The sequence below is a fragment of the Rana temporaria genome, chromosome 4, assembly GCF_905171775.1.
Source record: "Rana temporaria chromosome 4, aRanTem1.1, whole genome shotgun sequence".
Classification (NCBI taxonomy): domain Eukaryota; kingdom Metazoa; phylum Chordata; class Amphibia; order Anura; family Ranidae; genus Rana; species Rana temporaria.
In genome coordinates, this window is record NC_053492.1 from 338,381,399 (window position 1) to 338,400,297 (window position 18,899).

The 18,899-nt window shown below is 42.6% G+C and overlaps 1 protein-coding gene across 2 annotated transcripts in view; it reads left to right on the plus strand.

The window, feature by feature from the left end:
• Window positions 1-18,899, plus strand: part of MAP4K3 (mitogen-activated protein kinase kinase kinase kinase 3) — an 831,592-nt gene that overhangs the window by 774,676 nt on the left and 38,017 nt on the right. For both annotated transcript variants that reach the window (XM_040350750.1, XM_040350751.1), the window contains one exon: window positions 4,963-5,066. In XM_040350750.1, coding sequence (XP_040206684.1) covers window positions 4,963-5,066 — 104 coding nt within the window. The remainder of the gene's footprint in view (window positions 1-4,962; window positions 5,067-18,899) is intronic.

Here is an 18,899-nt window from a genome sequence, read left to right on the forward strand (position 1 = left end):
ATTTTAAGGCGTGTCATGTTGGGTATCTATTTACTCGGCGTAACATCATATTTCAACAAACAACAAAATTGGGCTGACTTTACTGTTTTTTTTTTTATTCATGAAAGTGTATTACTTCCAAAAAAATTGCATTTGAAAAACTGCTGCGCAAATACAATGTGACATAAAATATTGAAACACTCTCCATTTTATACTCTAGGGTCTCTGCTTAAAAAAATATATTTTTTTATATATATACCGTATTTATCGGCGTATACCGCGCACTTTCTTCCCCTTAAAATAAGAGGAAAAACATGGGTGCGTGCTATACGCCGATACCCGCTTCCCGCACTGTGTTTGAACGCCGCCGCCGACATATACCGAGCGCAGTACACTCGGGTACACTCGACCAGGCTCAGCTCCGCTCGCGGTCACGCCCTGTGCCGCCTCCTAGCCTTTATGCGAGAGGAGCCGAGCGTGCCTGAGTGTACTGCGCTCGGTATATGTCGGGGGTGGCGTTCAAACACAGTGCGGGAAGCGGGGATCGGCTCAGAAACAGCGCGGGAGAAGCGGGGGGGACACCACCGAGGCCGCAGATGGACGCCGGACCGGACAAGGCCGCCGATGGACGCCGGGCAAGACACTGACGAGGGGCATTGAAACTGTAAGTATTTTCTTTTTTTCAGGAAATTTCCCTTCCATGTTGGGGGTGCGCGCTATACGCCAGGGCGCGCTATACGAAGATAAATACGGTATATATATATATAATATATAAAAAAAAATTTAAGCAGAGACCCTAGAGAATAAAATTGCCTCATCATCCCCTTCAAGAAAAGGTATCAAAACACTGCTGGGGTAGTAATCTATCTCCCTGTTTTCCATCATCCTTCCCTTCAATCGCCTAACCATCACCCGTAGAAACCTTCGCCTGGGGTTTCTAATAATTTTCTATCAAAAACTACGGATTTTAACTTGTAAGCAATAAATGGTCGAAAAAGGCTTAGGCATTATGGGGTTAAAGATACATTTTTCCTTACCACAAATTTTTGAGGATTTTAGCTATAAAGAATGGAAGCGACTACTTTTGGTTTTGCAATGGTGTTTATTTTATTGGCAATGTCTCAGTTCCTCACATTATACCTTATAACATTTTTAAGCTATCCTGATGTACCGTACATCCTTTTTTTCAGCACAGATAAATTGGGAATTCATAAAATATATATAGGTTTGAAAATTAGGAAAACAAAAATTTCCCTGTAATTTTTCCCAGTGCAACATTTCCATAATTTGTGCATATTTTCCACAAAATATGATCAACATAGTTTTCTGCTTAAAATTAGAACTTTAAATTGATTAAATGGGAACACATGTGCATCCCTATGCAGGTAAACAAGGCCTTGTCTGGGGTATTCTGTAGTACACTCTGTGTGAACAAAGTCTTAAAGTGGTCCTAAAGGTAAAGTGAATGCATTTCTTGCATTAAGGTAAAAAACATTTTACCACTTGTTGTAGACCCCCACCCCCTAAACACTTACCTAAAAATTTATCTTAATCCAGCGCTGTGCCCGGCTGCATCTCTACCCTCTTCCTAGTCTCACAATAGACTCAGGCAGCGGGGGGGGGGGGGGCCTTGCTCCTGCTGCTGTCGGTGAAATCCTGTGAGGAGGTAATGGGGGGAGGGCGTGGCTGGGTTGCGCTGTGTGTGTCTATGGATGCACACAGTCTGACTTGGGAATGTGCCCACCTTTGTGCTATGGGGGAGCACGCAGCAGAGGACAGCACTAGCAGGTGACTCCAGAAGTGGAGGTAAGGGGCCACTCTTTGCAATAACATTGCACAGAGCAGATAAGTATAAACCTCTTATTTTATTTTAAAGTGATTGCAAAGACAGAAGGCTTGTTATCTTAATGCATTCTTGTCCTATCTCTATCCAGTGATGTAGGAGTGTCTCGGCTCCCAGGACTTTCCTCCTCATTGGCTGAGAAAGCAGCACCATTGGCTCCCACTACTGTCAATCAAAGCCAGTCAGCCAATAAGGAGAGAAAGGGGGCAGGGCCGGGATGCAGCTCCATGTGTGAAATGTAACACTGAGCTGCAGCTCAGGTGCCCCTATAGCAAGCTGCTTGCTGTGGGGGCACTCAACAGGAGGGAGGGGCCAGGAGCAACAAAGAGGGACCTGAGAAGAGGAGGATCCAGGCTGCTCTGTGCAAATTCACTGCACAGCGCAAAATGTTTGTTATTTTTTTTTTAAACAAGACTTTACAATCACTTTAACATGACTCTGTTACCAGGCCATGGACATTCAAGTATTTAAAGTTGAATTCTAGGTATGGTATATTTTCACATAGTTGCAAAGGGCCAGATTCACAGCCGAGATACGACGGAGTATCTCAGATACGACGGAGTATCTCAGATACGACGGAGTATCTCAGATACGACGGAGTATCTCAGATACGACGGAGTATCTCAGATACGACGGAGTATCTCAGATACTCCGTCGTATCTCTCAGAGTATCTATGCGACTGATTCATAGAATCAGTTACGCATAGATAGCCCTAAGATCCGACAGGTGTAATTGTTTTACACTGTCGGTTCTTAGGATGCAGTACCGCGCCGCCGCTGGGGGGAGTTCGCATCGTAAACCAGCGTCGGGTATGCAAATTAGGAGTTACGGCGATCCACGACGGTTTTTCGCATTCGCTACGTCGCTGCTAGTCTAGTTTCCCGTCGCAAATTTAGTCGTCGTTTTGGGTGCCCTAACTTTACACAGCACACGTATGTGCTGTATAAAGTATGGCCGTCGTTCCCGCGTCGAAATGTAAAAATTTACGTCGTTTGCGTAAGACGTCCGGGAATACGGAAGTACGCTACGCACGTCGCCGTTCGAAAAAATGACGTCAGTTCGCGCAAAGCCCGCGGGAATTTCGAAACGGAGCATGCGCAGTAGGTCCGGCGCGGGAGCGCGCCTAATTTAAATGGCACACGCCCCTTTAAATTACGCGGGCTTACGCCGGAGGCCGCCAGCGTAGGTTTTCATTGCAAGTGCTTTGTGAATCAGGCACTTGCGATGAAAACTTGCGGCGGTGTAACGTATCTACGATACGTTACGCCACCGCAGTTCTACGTGAATCTGGCCCAAAGTTTCCAGCTTAGACCAATGTAACTAACTATACAGTAATTATACCATATGAGGCTGATGACCCTCGAAGCTGGAAATCACAGAAACAGACACTCCAGTGGTCTGTACTTGCTTAAAAGTCCCATGGTTGGCTTAATGCATTCTGAACAGGTGGTCCGCCACTCCGCACAGGCGCCATTCACAGAATACGTTGCATTTTCTGAATTAATGCAAAGCATTCTCTGATTGGACAAGGTGCAGAGGCCGGGTGATGATGTCACATGGGAACCACTACTATGATGTAGCTCTGTCAGCATAATACAACAGCAGGTACACTTCTGTGCCCAACATGCATACATGCACTGTTTAATATACAGTATAAGACCCAATTTTGGACACCAAAAATGCGGAAACGATGAAGAATCTGTCAAAGATTAGTATTTGACTTTTAAGTTCACATGTTGCGATCATTTTTACCATGTGTATGTTTCAGTTGTGAGTTAAATCATTTTAAATCTGCTGTATAGCTTCAGATGACCATTGTTTTATGTCTGTATGGGTGTGACAGCCAGTAAATCCATCACGGCGTGAGTAACAGGGGGAGCTTAAAACAGGTAGCCGCCCACTGGAGACGTCTAATTGGAAACAGGTAGGTTTTGCCCACAAATGAAGAGAGTCTGCACTTAGTTGGGTCACACCAGAACACACAGGCCGCCAAGCATGTAGGAACACACAAAGTATGACAGGTATAAATTGTGCCACATGAAATTGCATGGTACCATGCCTTTTGGTGGCCGCAAACACGCGCATTTGCTGGATGCATTTGGGGTCCCATTAACAATTAATGGCACCCGTGCACATCTGCAAATGATAGCTCATTACCGTGCTGTGCTGGAAACGTGCATTTCAGCACTGTGTAACTGGTTCTCACCTGTGTAATCTGTGTAAAAATGTGTAAGACCCCTTTCACACTGGGGCGCTTTGCAGGCGCTATGACGCTAAAAATAGCACCTGCAAAGCGCCCTGAAACAGCGGCTCCATTCACTCCAGTGTGAAAGCCAGAGGGCTTTCACACTGGAGCGGTGCGCTGGCAGGACGGTAAAAAAAAGACCTGGTAGCCGCATATTTGAGGCGCTATAGTAGCGGTAAATACACTGCTCCTAAATCACCCATGCCCATTGAAATCAATGGGCAGCGCTACCGAACCACCAGCAAAGCGCTGCTGCAGCCCCGCTAGCGGCCGAATAGTGCCGCAAAAACGATGGTAAAGCGCCGCTAAAAATAGTGAGGCTTTACCGCCAATGCCCCCAATACCCCAGTGTGAAAGGGCTCTAAGGACATGCTGTAAGGGCACCTCCAAGACTGTCTGGCCTGATGGGTTCATTGACACTATTGTTCTGTGCATTACGCATGCATTACTTGCACATTTAAAAAGGCCAAAGGACGTGTGCTGTGCTGCCAAAAGTACTATCAGCGGGTACATCAGCTGACATTTTTTTAAGTATGCATTACTATGTTAGTTATTAATGAACAATGGAATAGATTTCTAAAAAATTTAGAAATAGAAAAGTGTTTTTGTTTCCCATTAAAGTAAGATGTGGTAATTTTGTAACCTGTATTAGATTATTGGATTGCTGTGGGTAACACCTCCATGCTTTCTGTCATTTTTTTGCCAGTACTAGAGTAATAATATCTGATAAGTTGCTATACGTAACACCTCCATGCTTGCTGCTGTGATCTATAAACTAGTTATCTATAAACTAGACTGCTATAAAATTAACCGCTGTTATCTATAAACTAGATAAACACATTATCGTATTCCATAATTCTGACTTATCTCATACAGTGCCTGTTTTTTGTCTAGTGAGGAATCCATATACAAGCCATAAATATCTATGTGGAGCCCTGCAATCCAGTATTATACTTTTAGAATGGGTAGAACAAATGCAAAAATTCATGTTAATCAAGGTAAGGGTTTATTTTGTGATGTCTTGCCTTGCACTTCCATTATTGTAAACCATAGCCTTTATACTATGCTCCATATTCCGGATCTGATACATTTAGACCAGGTTGGATTTGTCCCCACTCGTGAGGCACGGGATAATACAATTAAAGCTATTAACCTTCTACAGGTAGTGAATATAACACAGGCGCAGTGCGTATTTTTAAACACAGACGCAGAGAAGGCCTTTGACAGGGTGAATTGGAGGTATATGCGGGCAGTTCTACAGCACAGAGGTTTTGAAAGGAAGATAATACAGTGGATATTTTCTATTTATTCGTGTCCAACGGCCCAGGTAAGGGCCAATGGAATACTGTCAGAGCCCTTCCAGATCTCCAATGGGACAAGACAGGGATGTCACCTGTCTCCACTCCTCTTCGCCCTGTCATTGGAACCCTTTCTGTGTATGGTGCGTTTAAACCAGAATATCTCAGGAATACAAATAGGGAGTAACCATTGCAAAATTTCAGCCTATGCAGATGATATGCTGTTTACTCTTACGAACCCGTTGATTTCAATTCCAAACTTGATGAAGTAGTTTGAGAGATACGGATGTCTCTCGAATCTCTGCATTAATTTTAATAAGTCAGAAGCGATGGGAGTTAATGTCCCACAAACATCGATAGTACAACTGAAACAAAACTTTAAGTTTAAATGGACAGATAGGGCATTAACATATTTAGGTACGCAACTAGCAGGGAAGGTGGACAAGATTTTTGACCTGAATTTTCCACCCTTATTACAAAAGGTTAAGACATTATTGTATAAGTGGAATCTGGGTTTTCATACTTAGTTGGGTCGATTTATCTATTACAAGCATTACCAATACGGATCCCGTTTAAATATTTCAAACAGTGCCAGAGATTAATTTTTGAGTTTATCAGGGCGCATAAAAAATCCTTGGATACAGAGAAAACAACTGACGCTTCCTAAACAACAGGGAGGACTTGCGGTTCCAGACATACAGAACCATTATTACGCAGTACATCTGAATAGGGTTATAGACTGGAACAGACACACAGACAAGAAGTTATGGGTACAAACTGTTCAAGCCCAAACAACAGTACCGTTGAATAGAGCACCTTGGTGTTTTTCTTCACTTCCTAAAGAAGTGAGCAAAAACCTGATAGTGGGCAACACGGCCAGGATTTGTTCTATGGTATTTCCAATGATAGGAATAAATCCTATGGCCTCACCTCTGTACCCGATAATAGATAATCCACTCTTCCCGCCAGGATGTGAAGATGGAGCTTTTCAACAGTTAAGAGATAGTGAGTGTACCCAGGCATCTAGCTATATTCAAGCGGGCACATGGGTGACAATAACAGAACTGATGGAATTAAGGAAAGTATATCACATCCACAGCCACTCCTCTGTCCAAGGTTTTACTTACCTCTTCATAAAAAGAAATCAGGTTTGTCTGACAACTTCTGTCTTTCATGAATCCATGCTGTCTGTTGCTTAAATAGTTTTTCTCCATCAAGAACTCATCCATGTGGTCTTTTATTAAACGTTCCAGTATCTTCCCAACTATAGAAGTTAGACTAACAGGTCTATAGTTACTTGGCAAAGACTTTGTTCCCTTTTTAAATATAGGCACCACATTGGCTCTACGCCAATCCAGTGGTACTATTCCTGTCATTAATGAGTCCCTAAATATTAGATACAGTGGCTTTGAAATTACAGAGCTCAATTCTTTTAGGATCCGTGGGTGGATGCCATCTGGTCCAGGTGCTTTATCCACCTTTATTCTGTCTAAATATTTCTGGACCATATCACTTTTGATAAATACAAAGAAAGTGAAAAAAGTTGTACAAAGGGCAAATTTGACAAAATGAAATGCAAACTTCAGCGGATCTCACCATCTTCTGCGTCTGCTATGAAGACTCGTGCCCTTCATCCCGGAAAAAGACACCGCAGTAGTGGTGGGAACAATAATCAACTCCAGGCTCTACTATGCTAACTCCCTTTACCTCGGTCTCCCAAAATACCAGATTGCCCATCTACAAGCCGTCCAGAACACGGCGGCACAGCTGGTAACAGTAAAAAACCCTGGAAATCAATTACCCCCTCCCTGAGGTCCCTCCATTGCCTGGCCATGAAGGACTGAGTCACATTCAAGGCCCTGTGCCTGACGCACAAATGTGTACAAGGAACCACTGGGGCGGGAGGTGTGGTGGCAGTAAAGCGTTGGTATTCGGCGGTGGTATGAATTGCGGTGGTATTCGGCCGCTAGCGGGGTGGTTTTACCCCCGCTAGCGGCCGAAAAAGGGTTAATACCGCCGGCAAGGCGCATTGCCAGCGGGATAGCCATGGTGTCCCATTGCTTTCAATAGGAAGGAGCGGTGGAGAAGTGGTAAACACACCACTCCTTCACTGCTCCAAATATGCGGTTCGCAGGACTTTTGGAGCGGTCCTGCTAGCACCCCGCTCCAGTGTGAAAGCCCACGGGGCTTTCACACTGGAGAAACAGCAGCCGCTGTTTCAGGTCGGTTTGCAGATGCTATTTTTAGCGCAATAGCGCCTGCAAACCGCCCCAGTGTGAAATGGGTCTAAAGGATATGGTGAAAGATAAAAAATATATGCGCCCATAGTGTAATCCCAATTTATTTATTTTTTTAAAAGCATGATAATAAGCAAGATAAAACTTGCAACAGGATCTATTTCAAAACAAAAAAGAAAATATTTGGACAGCCGCACTCCTGGAAAAGATACCTGAATTGTCCTTTAATGGTAAAATGTATTACACTACAATCCACAGCAAAGGTGAAAACGGGATACACAGCTGACGTTCCGCACTGATACTCTGTGCTTACTCATAGCTGACACTCTAAAGAATACATTCAAAATAAATACTTTTAACATGGTGATCACATGATCAGAAAAATAACCAATCATGAATGATATCTCATTAAATGAAAATGGCCATCACATGCGTGCATGATCAGAGAGAGATGACACACCATTATAACACAAACACATCTAATTGCAACAAAACATGTGTGTGTGTGGATAGTCGTGAGAATATGTATATAACAGAGCCTGATATACCACACATCACTTGGATATTAAAAAGAGTAAAAAATATGTATAAAACTAGTAATAATGAGCTGCCAAATTAAGCTAATATATATATAAAAAATTAGACTAAATAAAATGGAACATGATATGTATAAGTATTAGGTGGAACTAATTAATTAGTGGGAGGCTGCAAACCCTTCCAATTTACCTGTGATAGCTAACTGTGAATACAAATCAATAGACATAAATTAGCCAACGTGATGTGATATGTTAAAAAGTAAAAAGTCTTAGGTGAAATATAAAAAAAGTGATAATATGAAATGTGAATGAATGTATGATTGCAAAAATTGATGAAATTATGTTCCTAATCCAAACATAGGTTTTATATATGCAAAAATGTGAAAAAAACAAGTGTATATAGATTAAATTAATGATGTAGTGAACTAAAACCGGGTATAGACACATATCAGAGTTTATATGATAAATGTTTGATGAATGGTATACATAAAAGATGATTAGTGCATTTATTTGTTTATCTTGACAATAGTGAATATTGAGCTTTTATACTGGCAGTATAGCAATGGGCTAAAAAAGCCATAATAAATATGGTTGCTACACTCAATCATGCACGCATGTAATGCCTCAATATATCCAAGCCTGCACATATATCTACCACATATCATGTACATATACCAAAGAGCCGATGTATAATTATGTATATATGTATATAAAATAGTGTATCACCATAAAGGAACATAATTCAAACATATAAAACAATAACACATATGAACATATATGTGCATAGCCCCTCATACAGAAAACATAAAAACATTAAGCATTAGGCTTCATTTCCACTGGCATTTTTACAGCCACTGTTGTTAGGCTTTTTTTACAGCTTAAAAACGCCTGTCCATGTTTATTTTGTAAAAAAAAAAAAAAATTTTTGTGAACTGAACTGCAGCTTTAAAAATTCCGCGGTCGCGTTTTTGAGCGTTTTTTAACGTCTGGCGTTTTTACAGCTCTACTCTGGAGCTTCAGAACGCCCTGGTCCTGCGTTTTTTTACAGCTCAAAAACGCCTATGCCATTTGCAGCTCAAAAACGCCTATGCCATTTGCAGCTCAAAAACGCCTATGTGGGCATGATGCCATAGAATAACATGGACAGGCGTTTTTAAGCTGTAAAAAACGCTCAGAAAAGTGGCTGTAAAAACGCCAGTGGAAATGAAGCCTAAAACATAAATATTGCACTGTAGATAAGAGTGCACACAAAAAAAACATCCATAACTGGTATGAATTTCCTCTCAAATTATGTTGAAAAATTCAATACGGGTGTCGGAAAAATCCAACACCCCATGGGACATCCCCAATGTGATGGGCAGGTTGAATTAGATGTCCGCAAGACACTGTAGCTACAATGGAAAAATAAAAGCGGAAAACATAACGGACGTTTTAATGTGGGCAGGACACACAGATGGAAGATTTACCTACCAGTCTGATCGCATCTCAACCGACAGTGTGCCTATTGAAAAGTATTCAAACGTAGCAATGTAAGATATAGAAAAGAACACTGTCAGCTATATAAAGAGCGAGGAACCGATGGCGGCATCATACAGAATCATAGGTGCATACACATAAAAGATACCCAGTTTTGTATCCCTAAAGCATTCTTACCATAACGCTGGGAAATGTAAAAACCCCCAACGGAATGTACTAGACTATTGAACAACCAAATAAATATATTTATTTAGCCAGGTGAACATCACAGCAGCAGGGGAGGGCAAAAGAATAGATGCAGGCGTGGGTCCACTTAGATTTGCCAGGGATTAATCGTAATAGTGGGAAAAGTCCCACTCAAAGTTCAACCCTGCCGGTATTCTTGTATGAAGAATAAATATCCAATAGACCACACGCCTGCACAATAATCTAAATCTGTCACCCCCCCTAGCAGGAGTAGTAATTCTCTCTATGCCCTGAATGGACAAAGATGACACATCTTTGGAGTGTGCCATGTTCCAATGTTTGGCCACATTGATGTTGTGATTTTTATCAATGTCGTACAGATGGTCGTACAACCGATCTCTGAATCTCTGTATCGTGCGACCAACATATTAGATATAGTTAAGATATTTGCCAGCACACCATGGAACGACGAAAATAGCATCCAAGCGGATGATTTATTGCATGATCACAACACAAAGAGAGTGCAACGTTTTGGAGCCACGCAGGGCCCCTTCGTCAGGCAAGCTCACATGCCTGACGAAGCGGCCCTGCGTGGCTCTGAAACGTTGCACTCTCTTTATGTTGTGATCATGCAATAAATCATCCGCTTGGATGCTATTTTCGTCGTTCCATGCTGTGCTGGCAAATATATTAACTGTAACTTGCACCAGTATCCAGCTGGTTGTTGCTACAGCACCCGAATCCAGGAGCTTATCCAGGAAAGTGTGCGATGGGAATATGAAGTACAACATATTGGATATGGCACAGCTCACAGCTAATGACGTAATTAATGAATTTAGTATTGCAATTGATGAACTGTGGAATTTCAAAGGTTTTGTCATTAGAATAAGAATGCACAAAACCACCTGTTTTAAAATGGCGGCAATAATTGCAGCTTTTAATCCCACATTTAAAGGTCCCTTTAAAGTATAGCCAGTTGGTACCTGGCGATTTACTTTGAAATAAACTAGGGGAGAGTCTACCTCCCAAAGTGGGGGCCCTGCAGGACACAGACTTAAAGCCCATTTCAAAATACAAGTAAAGATGGGCAAACAATAAAAAATTTGCATAAATGTAGTAAAAAACAATGAGTGCTTTTCCCAGAACAGCAAGCTGTATGGCTGCACCATACGCCACGGTCAGCGAGCATGCGTGATGATGTAACGTTGTGGCCACGCCCAACGTATTTTGTCAGAGAGGATGTTGTTAGGGGACTGGCTGAGACGGCACACATCTCGTTTCGAGCTATAAAGCACTACTCCTAACTATGCAACCAATACAGACTATAGGGTACTCGTTACTTCAACTATGTACAGCTGCAAAAAGATGGAGACAACAGCTCCCTATATGCATTAAAGCACACCAAGGCAGAACAACTCCATCTAGTGGGGAAAAGCAAATATTATTAAAAATAAAAGAAGATTTAAAAACAAATCAGCCTGCTGCTTTGGGTTACAACATACACATACAAAAAGAGCAAAGGAACATGACAAAGATATTGTTCACAATAATGTTGAAGAGGAATCTATAAAAAAAATATGAAAATCAGCCATCAATAATAAAGCAATTTATGTCCCAATCACTGTTCATGTCAAAAGGGACATACGTCTTAAGGCTGTATATCCACTTTGTTTCCAACCAAGAAATTTCAATGGGGGAGAATTTGTCGATGGTACCAGTAGGATCTCGTCCATGACATTTAGCAAAATGTTTTGGTACTGAAGTAAATTGCAATAATATACAATTCTAGTATAACCTATATAACTATTTCATATATGTATTCATTTGTATATCCCTATAAATTGGCTAGTCTAAAGAGTCAGCTAAACACAATAATATAACAAACTCATCTGCTTAGTAAACAATGTTACATTTATTTCTCAAGAAAATAGGAATATACTAAACAGCAGATATCTACAACATATAACAACAATCATCAAAGACTCTTATCACATTTTCTAGAATAGACTTGTTGGCTGGTCTCCAGATGTTAAAGAAAGCTCTCTGTTTTATAAACCTCAATCACACCTCATCCAAACCCCCTTCCTTTGCCAGCCCAACTCGGTTTTGGCAAATCAGAGGGTTCCTGGGGCATTCCTCAACAGCTTATATTACTGACCGTCCTGCTGTAATTGACCTCTGGGCGCAGTATTGCCCATATCCTTTCCAATAGCTTGTTGGTCTTTAATCTTTGCCACCAATTATTTTGCGGAGTGGCTAATCAAGGATTCTCGTAGACAGATTGGAGCCGGTAGTGTCATATAAAGTTATAGGCTTAATTGAGTACATCCCAACTTGGGAGCCAAATGGCAGTCCTTCAGAGAGTAAGAATATCTTTATTCTTTAAAACCATGGCAGGCTGGCTGATCTTTGGGGAATAGGAAACAGATATGTAGAAAATCCAGAAATATGACATCTGACCATGTTGCCTTCCAACATGTGTTGCTTTGCGCCTAAAGGGCACATATCACCACATGGCTCCTATTGAACAGTCCATAAATGTCTTAACGCATGTCGCTTCCCAACATGTGTTTCCGAACCAGTACCTATGGAACAATCTTTAACTGTCTTTCAACCAGAGCTTTTTTTCTCAGAAAATAGGTGCAGGAACTCAATCACGACCCCGTTCATATTTCACAAACAGTAGGAGGATCTTAACCACTTCCAGACCTGCGCACGACGATGTACGTCCTATTTTTAAAGATTGATATCTCGATAACGGCAGCAGCTGCTGCCACAACCGAGGTATCGATCTTTAGTGTGTGCGGTCTGGTACACGATAACGGCGGTCTCCGCGGCGGATTCGCCGCGAGAACGCCGTTATCGGTGGCGGGAGAGGGCCTCCCGCCGCTCTCCTGCGCCCTCCGCCGCTTACCGGAGCCGTCGGTAGCGGCGGAGGAGATCGGGACCGTTCGGCAGCTGAGCGGGGACGAGACTGAAGGAAAAATCTCCTTCGCCCGTCCCCATAGCTCTGCTGGGCGGAAGTGACGTCAAAACGTCAGTCCCGCCCAGCCTCTTAAAGAGACCATTTTTTTTTTTGTCATTTGAAAAAATGACAGTTTCAAATGTATTTTTATTTTTTTTTGCATTTTAGTCTAAATATGAGGTCTTTTTGACCCCAGATCTCATATTTAAGAGGACCTGTCATGCTTTTTTCTATTACAAGGGATGTTAACATTCCTTATAATAGGAATAAAAGTGATCAATTTTTTTTTTTTTTCAGTGTAAAAAGTAATAAAATAACTAAAAATAAATAAGAAAACCCCCCAAAAATTTTTTTAAAGCGCCCCGTCCCGACGAGCTCGCGCGCAGAAGCGAACGCATACGCGAGTAGCGCCCGCATATGAAAACGGTGTTCAAATCACACAAGTGAGGTATCGCCGCGATCGTTAGAGAGAGAGCAATAATTTTAGCCCTAGGCCTACTCTGTAGCTCAAAAAATGTGATCTCTAGAATTTTTTAAACATCGACTATCGAGATTTTTAAGGGTAAAAGTTTGACGCCATGCCACGAGCGGGCGCAATTTTTAAGCGTGACATGTTGGGTATCATTTTACTCGGCGTAACATTATCTTTCACAATATATAAAAAAATTGGGCCAAATTTATTGTTCTCTTATTTTTTAATTCAAAAAAGTGAATTTTTTCCAAAAAAAGTGCGCTTGTAAGACCGCTGCGCAAATACGGTGTGACAAAAAGTATTGGAATGACCACTATTTTATTCTCTAGGGTGTTAGAAAAAAAATATATAATGTTTGGGGGTTTTAAGTAATTTTCTAGCAGAAAAAAACTGTTTTAGTCTTGCAAACACCAAATCTGAAAAACACCTAAGGTCTGGAAGTGGTTAAAGGGGCTTTAAATGCCAGGATTGCATTACATACAGAGTGCAGAGTTCATGGGGGTTACACACAGAGTGCAGAGCTGTTGCTTGTAAACACAGAAACCAGACTTATGTGTTTACAAGTGATTGTGGTGAGCAGGCAACAAAGGGTCTGAGCCAGAGGTGGTGGAACTGAGTTCCCCCGTCATTTCGTCCCTCAACTTGCATAGATAAATGCGAGACTTTACTATATAAATGTCGAGTCCAACAACACATACCAACTTGAACCAATGACGAAACTGCAGCAATAATGAGTAATACTACAACAGGATGTATCAAATAATTCAAAATACTGTTGGCCTTACTGAAATGTCCGAATATTACCTCCCACCAAGACCCTCCCACATAATTTTCTAGTTGATGCACTACCTCCTTTACTTCATTCTGATCCTGGTAGATGGCTATAGTAGCATTGGCTCTCTCTTGCTGCAGCATCCTCATAAGGCTCTCATCAATTCCTTCCCATACCAAGGTTCAGGGCTCTCAGATTAACATGGCGGTCATGGTTGATATCCACAGACAGATTGTCAATATGCGGTACCACATAATTCCTTTCCTGTGTCTGGGTTTCAGAGACACTGCCAAGGGTACACCATGCTCCTCTAGCTATTGTCAGGTTCACAGAACTTTCTAGTTCCTAATGTTTCATTAGTATTCTTTAGGACAAAGAAACAAACTCTCTTATGTCCCAAATAATACACAGGTGTTTCCTTCCCAGCAATGTTCTCCCCATCCAGAACACAGAGCGAGGCATCTTCCCAACATCTCTCATTCACCACCGTGTATTGACCTGGCATACAAAGGACGTCATGGTCATGCCTCCGACAGAGGGAAATATCAACCTGCCTCCAGCTCCTATCCTCTCTGATCACATGTGGGTAATTTAGCCTCTGATGTAACAAAGTAGATTCCCCAGTCCGCAAGCCCATTGATACCACCGAATACACAAACTGAGTCTGCACTTCTGTATATGGGATCAATGGAAAAAGATTAACATCTCTCATAATCCAAATTGGCACAGCCCATCCAGGCATTCGACCACCACCTTGGATTAGTGAGAGATGTGCTTTGGTAAATTCTTACTGAGCTGTGATGCCAACTCATAAGGCCACTGCCCCTCATACATGGACTGTACAATCGGCTTGATGTTGGTTCATAATTCTGCCTGCCCCTGCGTGCACGTCAGAACCCATGACATATTTTGGCCCTGTATCACCACACTATCTACCAACCTCTTTAAATGGCGGCTAAAATCTTAAACCTTTTTTACCTATGTGACGTTGAATGTTATCAAGAATGTCATTAATCTCTCTCTGAGTAACAAAGCCCTGCTTACTGTCTGAAGCTATGGCTGAGAGTTTGTTCCTCAGGAGATCGATGTCCACTCCATTAACAACACCCATCCCAGCTCATATTCCCCCTAATATAGTGCTGAATACATCCTCCTCTTCTGGTTACTCCTCAGAAATAAGCATCCTGCATGAACCTCACTCTGTGTCCGCACGTCTCTGGGAGCAAGCCACTGATATACTGACCGCACTTGATTCAGTGTATATTCAGCACATATAGGGTAATAGGATTTTATCAACCACTGCGAGATCTCTCAGGTGAGACATCAACCAGGCGTATCTCCCCCATGTCCAATTCTGGTGTTCTACATGTGCAGTAACTGAGCTTCTCTGTAGGATTGATAAGACTGAGATACCGCCCCCACAAGGAAATTTTCACCCCGTTAATGTGTCATCTGGAGCTCCCTAGTTTGGCCAACAGACCTTACTATGCCTCCTGGGCCTCTGCACCCTATTTTTGGATATGCCACACACAAAAACATATTTCCCTTCTTTCAATTCTTCACCAAAAAAAAACATATCCTACGTCCCTTGCTTCCAAAGGCTTGGATAGGTTAGGATTTTTCCCTAACCAATAAACCATTTCATTCATATATATAGTTGCATCCACAAATGGCTGGAGGGATTTTGGTATGATATTTTGCAAGTCTTTGAGATGTTGAGTTAGGATTAAATCGTCTAAAAGCAAAAGAAACTTTGTATTTCAAATTGCCATGATGTCCCCATTGGTAAGTCTCTGGTAACTTAGGACTCTCTGATATAATCCGAACCTTTCTCATTCTCTCAACTCCCTCCTGCCTCCCCTTCTGCCCTAACAAGTCCAACATTGATGACACAGCAGATGTGGATCCATAGTTTCCTCAGGATGTTACCTTTCCACATCATCCCCTGTATATTCGTCTGAATCAATTTGAGATGTTACGTGGTTTAGATGGATCGCCAAAGCGACAATTATGATCCTTCCATCCATTCTCCAGAGACCTTGCTCCACCAGGACTTTGGAAAAACAAGAACAAGTGCGGAATCATTTTTTATCAGCAGTACCGTTTACATTGATCGGCATGAACCCATTTCTGTATCTTCCTCTTTTTCATGCCTTTTGTACCCTTGTTGTCCATGAGCCGCCTCACCTTGACCACCTGATCACTAAGAGTCATAGTGACTGTGAATGGTCCGGTCCAGTTTGCATCCCATGAAGACTTGGAAACAAAGTTCTTTACCATAACCCTGTCTCTAATCTTCAAGCTAACGGGAGGCCTTTCAGGCTGCTCCTTCTCTTTAGGTGCCATGTTATTTGCAGCAAATTGCAAATACCCCTGTACCTGTTCTTGCAGCTGGACCATAAATGTGTCCCTTTCAGCACTTTCTCAAGGGGGTGCTAAGTATTGGGTCTGCTGGTTGGCTGATGTTCATCATTCTCCCCGTCATTAAATGATATGGGGTTAATGATGTACCTTTCGCTGCAGACCCTTGTACAGCCATCAGGATTGAAGGCAGTGAACCTGCTTTTACCTCCTGTTCCTCAAAATGATGTTCCTCCCAGGCCAATAGCTAGTTAGTCTTTAATCTTTGCCACCAATTATTTTGGCAACCACAACTCTTTGAAGCTTGCTTGCAGAGTGGCTAATCAAGGATTCTCGTAGACAGATTGGAGCCGGTAGTATCATGTAAAGTTAGAGGCTTAATTGAGTACATCATAACTTTTCGGCCGATAAAGGCTTAAAAACCGTATAGCCGTGGAGCCGTATTGATTTCAATGGGCAGGAACGGTATATACACCGATCCAAAGATGCTGCTAGAAGGACTTTTTTTTACCATCCTGCTAGTGCCCTCTGGGCTTTCACACTGGAGAGACCGCAGCGGCTGTTTCATGTCGCTTTGCAGGAGCTATTTTTAGTGTTATAGTGCCTGCAAAGCGACCCAGTGTGAAAGGGGTCTTTAAAACCATGGCAGCCTGGCTGATCTTTGGGGAATAGGAAACAGATATGTAGAAAATCCAGAAACATGACATTGGATCATGTTGCCTTCCAACAGGTACACTGTAGCCCTGACTGTACAGTCTCTAAATGAGCTTTATGCAGGGAACCCCACTCTGATGGTCTCAGGGGTCTTATATTATATTTTTTCACAAGTCTTAAACAGGCTTAGACTAACTGCAGCGGCCATCCATTTTCTACCTCTGTGTGTGTCCTCTGGTCCTGTTGCATTCTCTGTCCGTTTTTAATTTCAACTTCTTTCTTTTTTTTCTCCTTTCCTTGGCTCGCTAAACCCTGTAGTTCCCTGGGTTCTTTGCCCTTCACATCATGGCAGCCGCGATCAGCTCCACGGAAGTGACACAAGCGGCCTCCTCTTTCGCCAGTCTCTAAGATGGTGCCGCAAGTCGCTACGGCGCATGCGCAGCTCTGACGTCATTTCTGCCGCAACGGCGGTTTATTTAAAAACAGTTTGTTTTCTTCAGGTAGCCTGATGACATACCTACGCCGCTCGACTTTTCCCCTAATATTGTTGCCTTGCTGCCACTGGACATTTAGCTCTGATACCAGGTAAGGTAACGATCCTTCCTCCTCCTTCCAGCTCTTGGCTACCTATTACTCTGCCTCTCTGGATTAACCTGACACCCTTCCTTAGGTACATTCTGCCCCAGCAGACCATTCACAGACTATAAGATAAGAGGGCGCATTATGGGTAAGTAGTGAAGAGGAGAAAAGAGAGCCATGCCACTAATATCACCTCATCCTGATAGTTCTGGCAGATCGTCAAGGTCATCGCACTCTAAACGCAATGAGTGTTCAAATTCAAGACACTCTCATTCCCAGAGAAGTTGGTCAAGAACCTCCTCCCATCGCCGCAGAGAATCGGCATCATCTCACCAAGCTCGTGATAGCCACCATACCCGTCCTCCGGCTAATGCTTGCTGAGTTATTGGAGCACAAGCTCTCCCTAGTAAATTAGTAGGCCAGACCTGCTCCGATAAGGCAACCCATGAAAAAAAGACGGATGTAAGAGAAGTATCCAACATAATTAAAAAATTGGTAAAAGAGTCAATTCTGCAGGTATCAGCTACAGAACCGATTAGACCAGGGCAAAGCACATTAGCTACAGCTTCTTATGCTCCTTAAGATTCAGATGATTCACCAGGCGAAGACAAATCACCAATGTCCACTTCGTTCGATTTCGCTTTAATGGATCCTTTCGCAAAGTCAGTAAAAGGAGGCAGAGAGAAGAAAGTCCCACGCAAACTAAGGAAATACTTTCCTAATCTAAAAAGGGACCCCGAAACCTTCCCATTTATTAAAGAACTCGAAGAGTTAATAAAGGACGAGTGGCAAAAGCCGGAAAATAAATCTGTCTAGAACAATAGGCTAACCAAGCTTTACCCACTTAGGGAACCAGCCGTAAATCCTCTCATCTCGGCTCTGGTGGTGGACTCCTCATTAATGTGCTTGGCACGATATGTAACTCTTCCGATCGAAGACGCCGTGACCTTTAGGGACATTTTTGACCTCGACCATAAAAGAGCATATTCAGCGGCAGAAGGTGCCTGTAGGCCAGCAGTCTCTTTGGCGGCGGTTAGCAGAGCTATCACTAGCTGGACCTCCAGCATTGAAAAACTGTTGGTTGAAGCGTCTGATCAAGAGAAAATCGTATCTGCCCTACAGGAACTCAGCTCAGCAGGAGACTTTGTGGCAGAGGCATCAGATGATATAATAAGATCTTCGGCACGAGTGATGTTGGCCTCGGTAATGTCCAGGAGAGTGCTATGGTAAAAACCTTGGGTCACAGACGCGACTGCAATAACCAATTGGTGCAAAATCCCCTACGACGGAGCCAA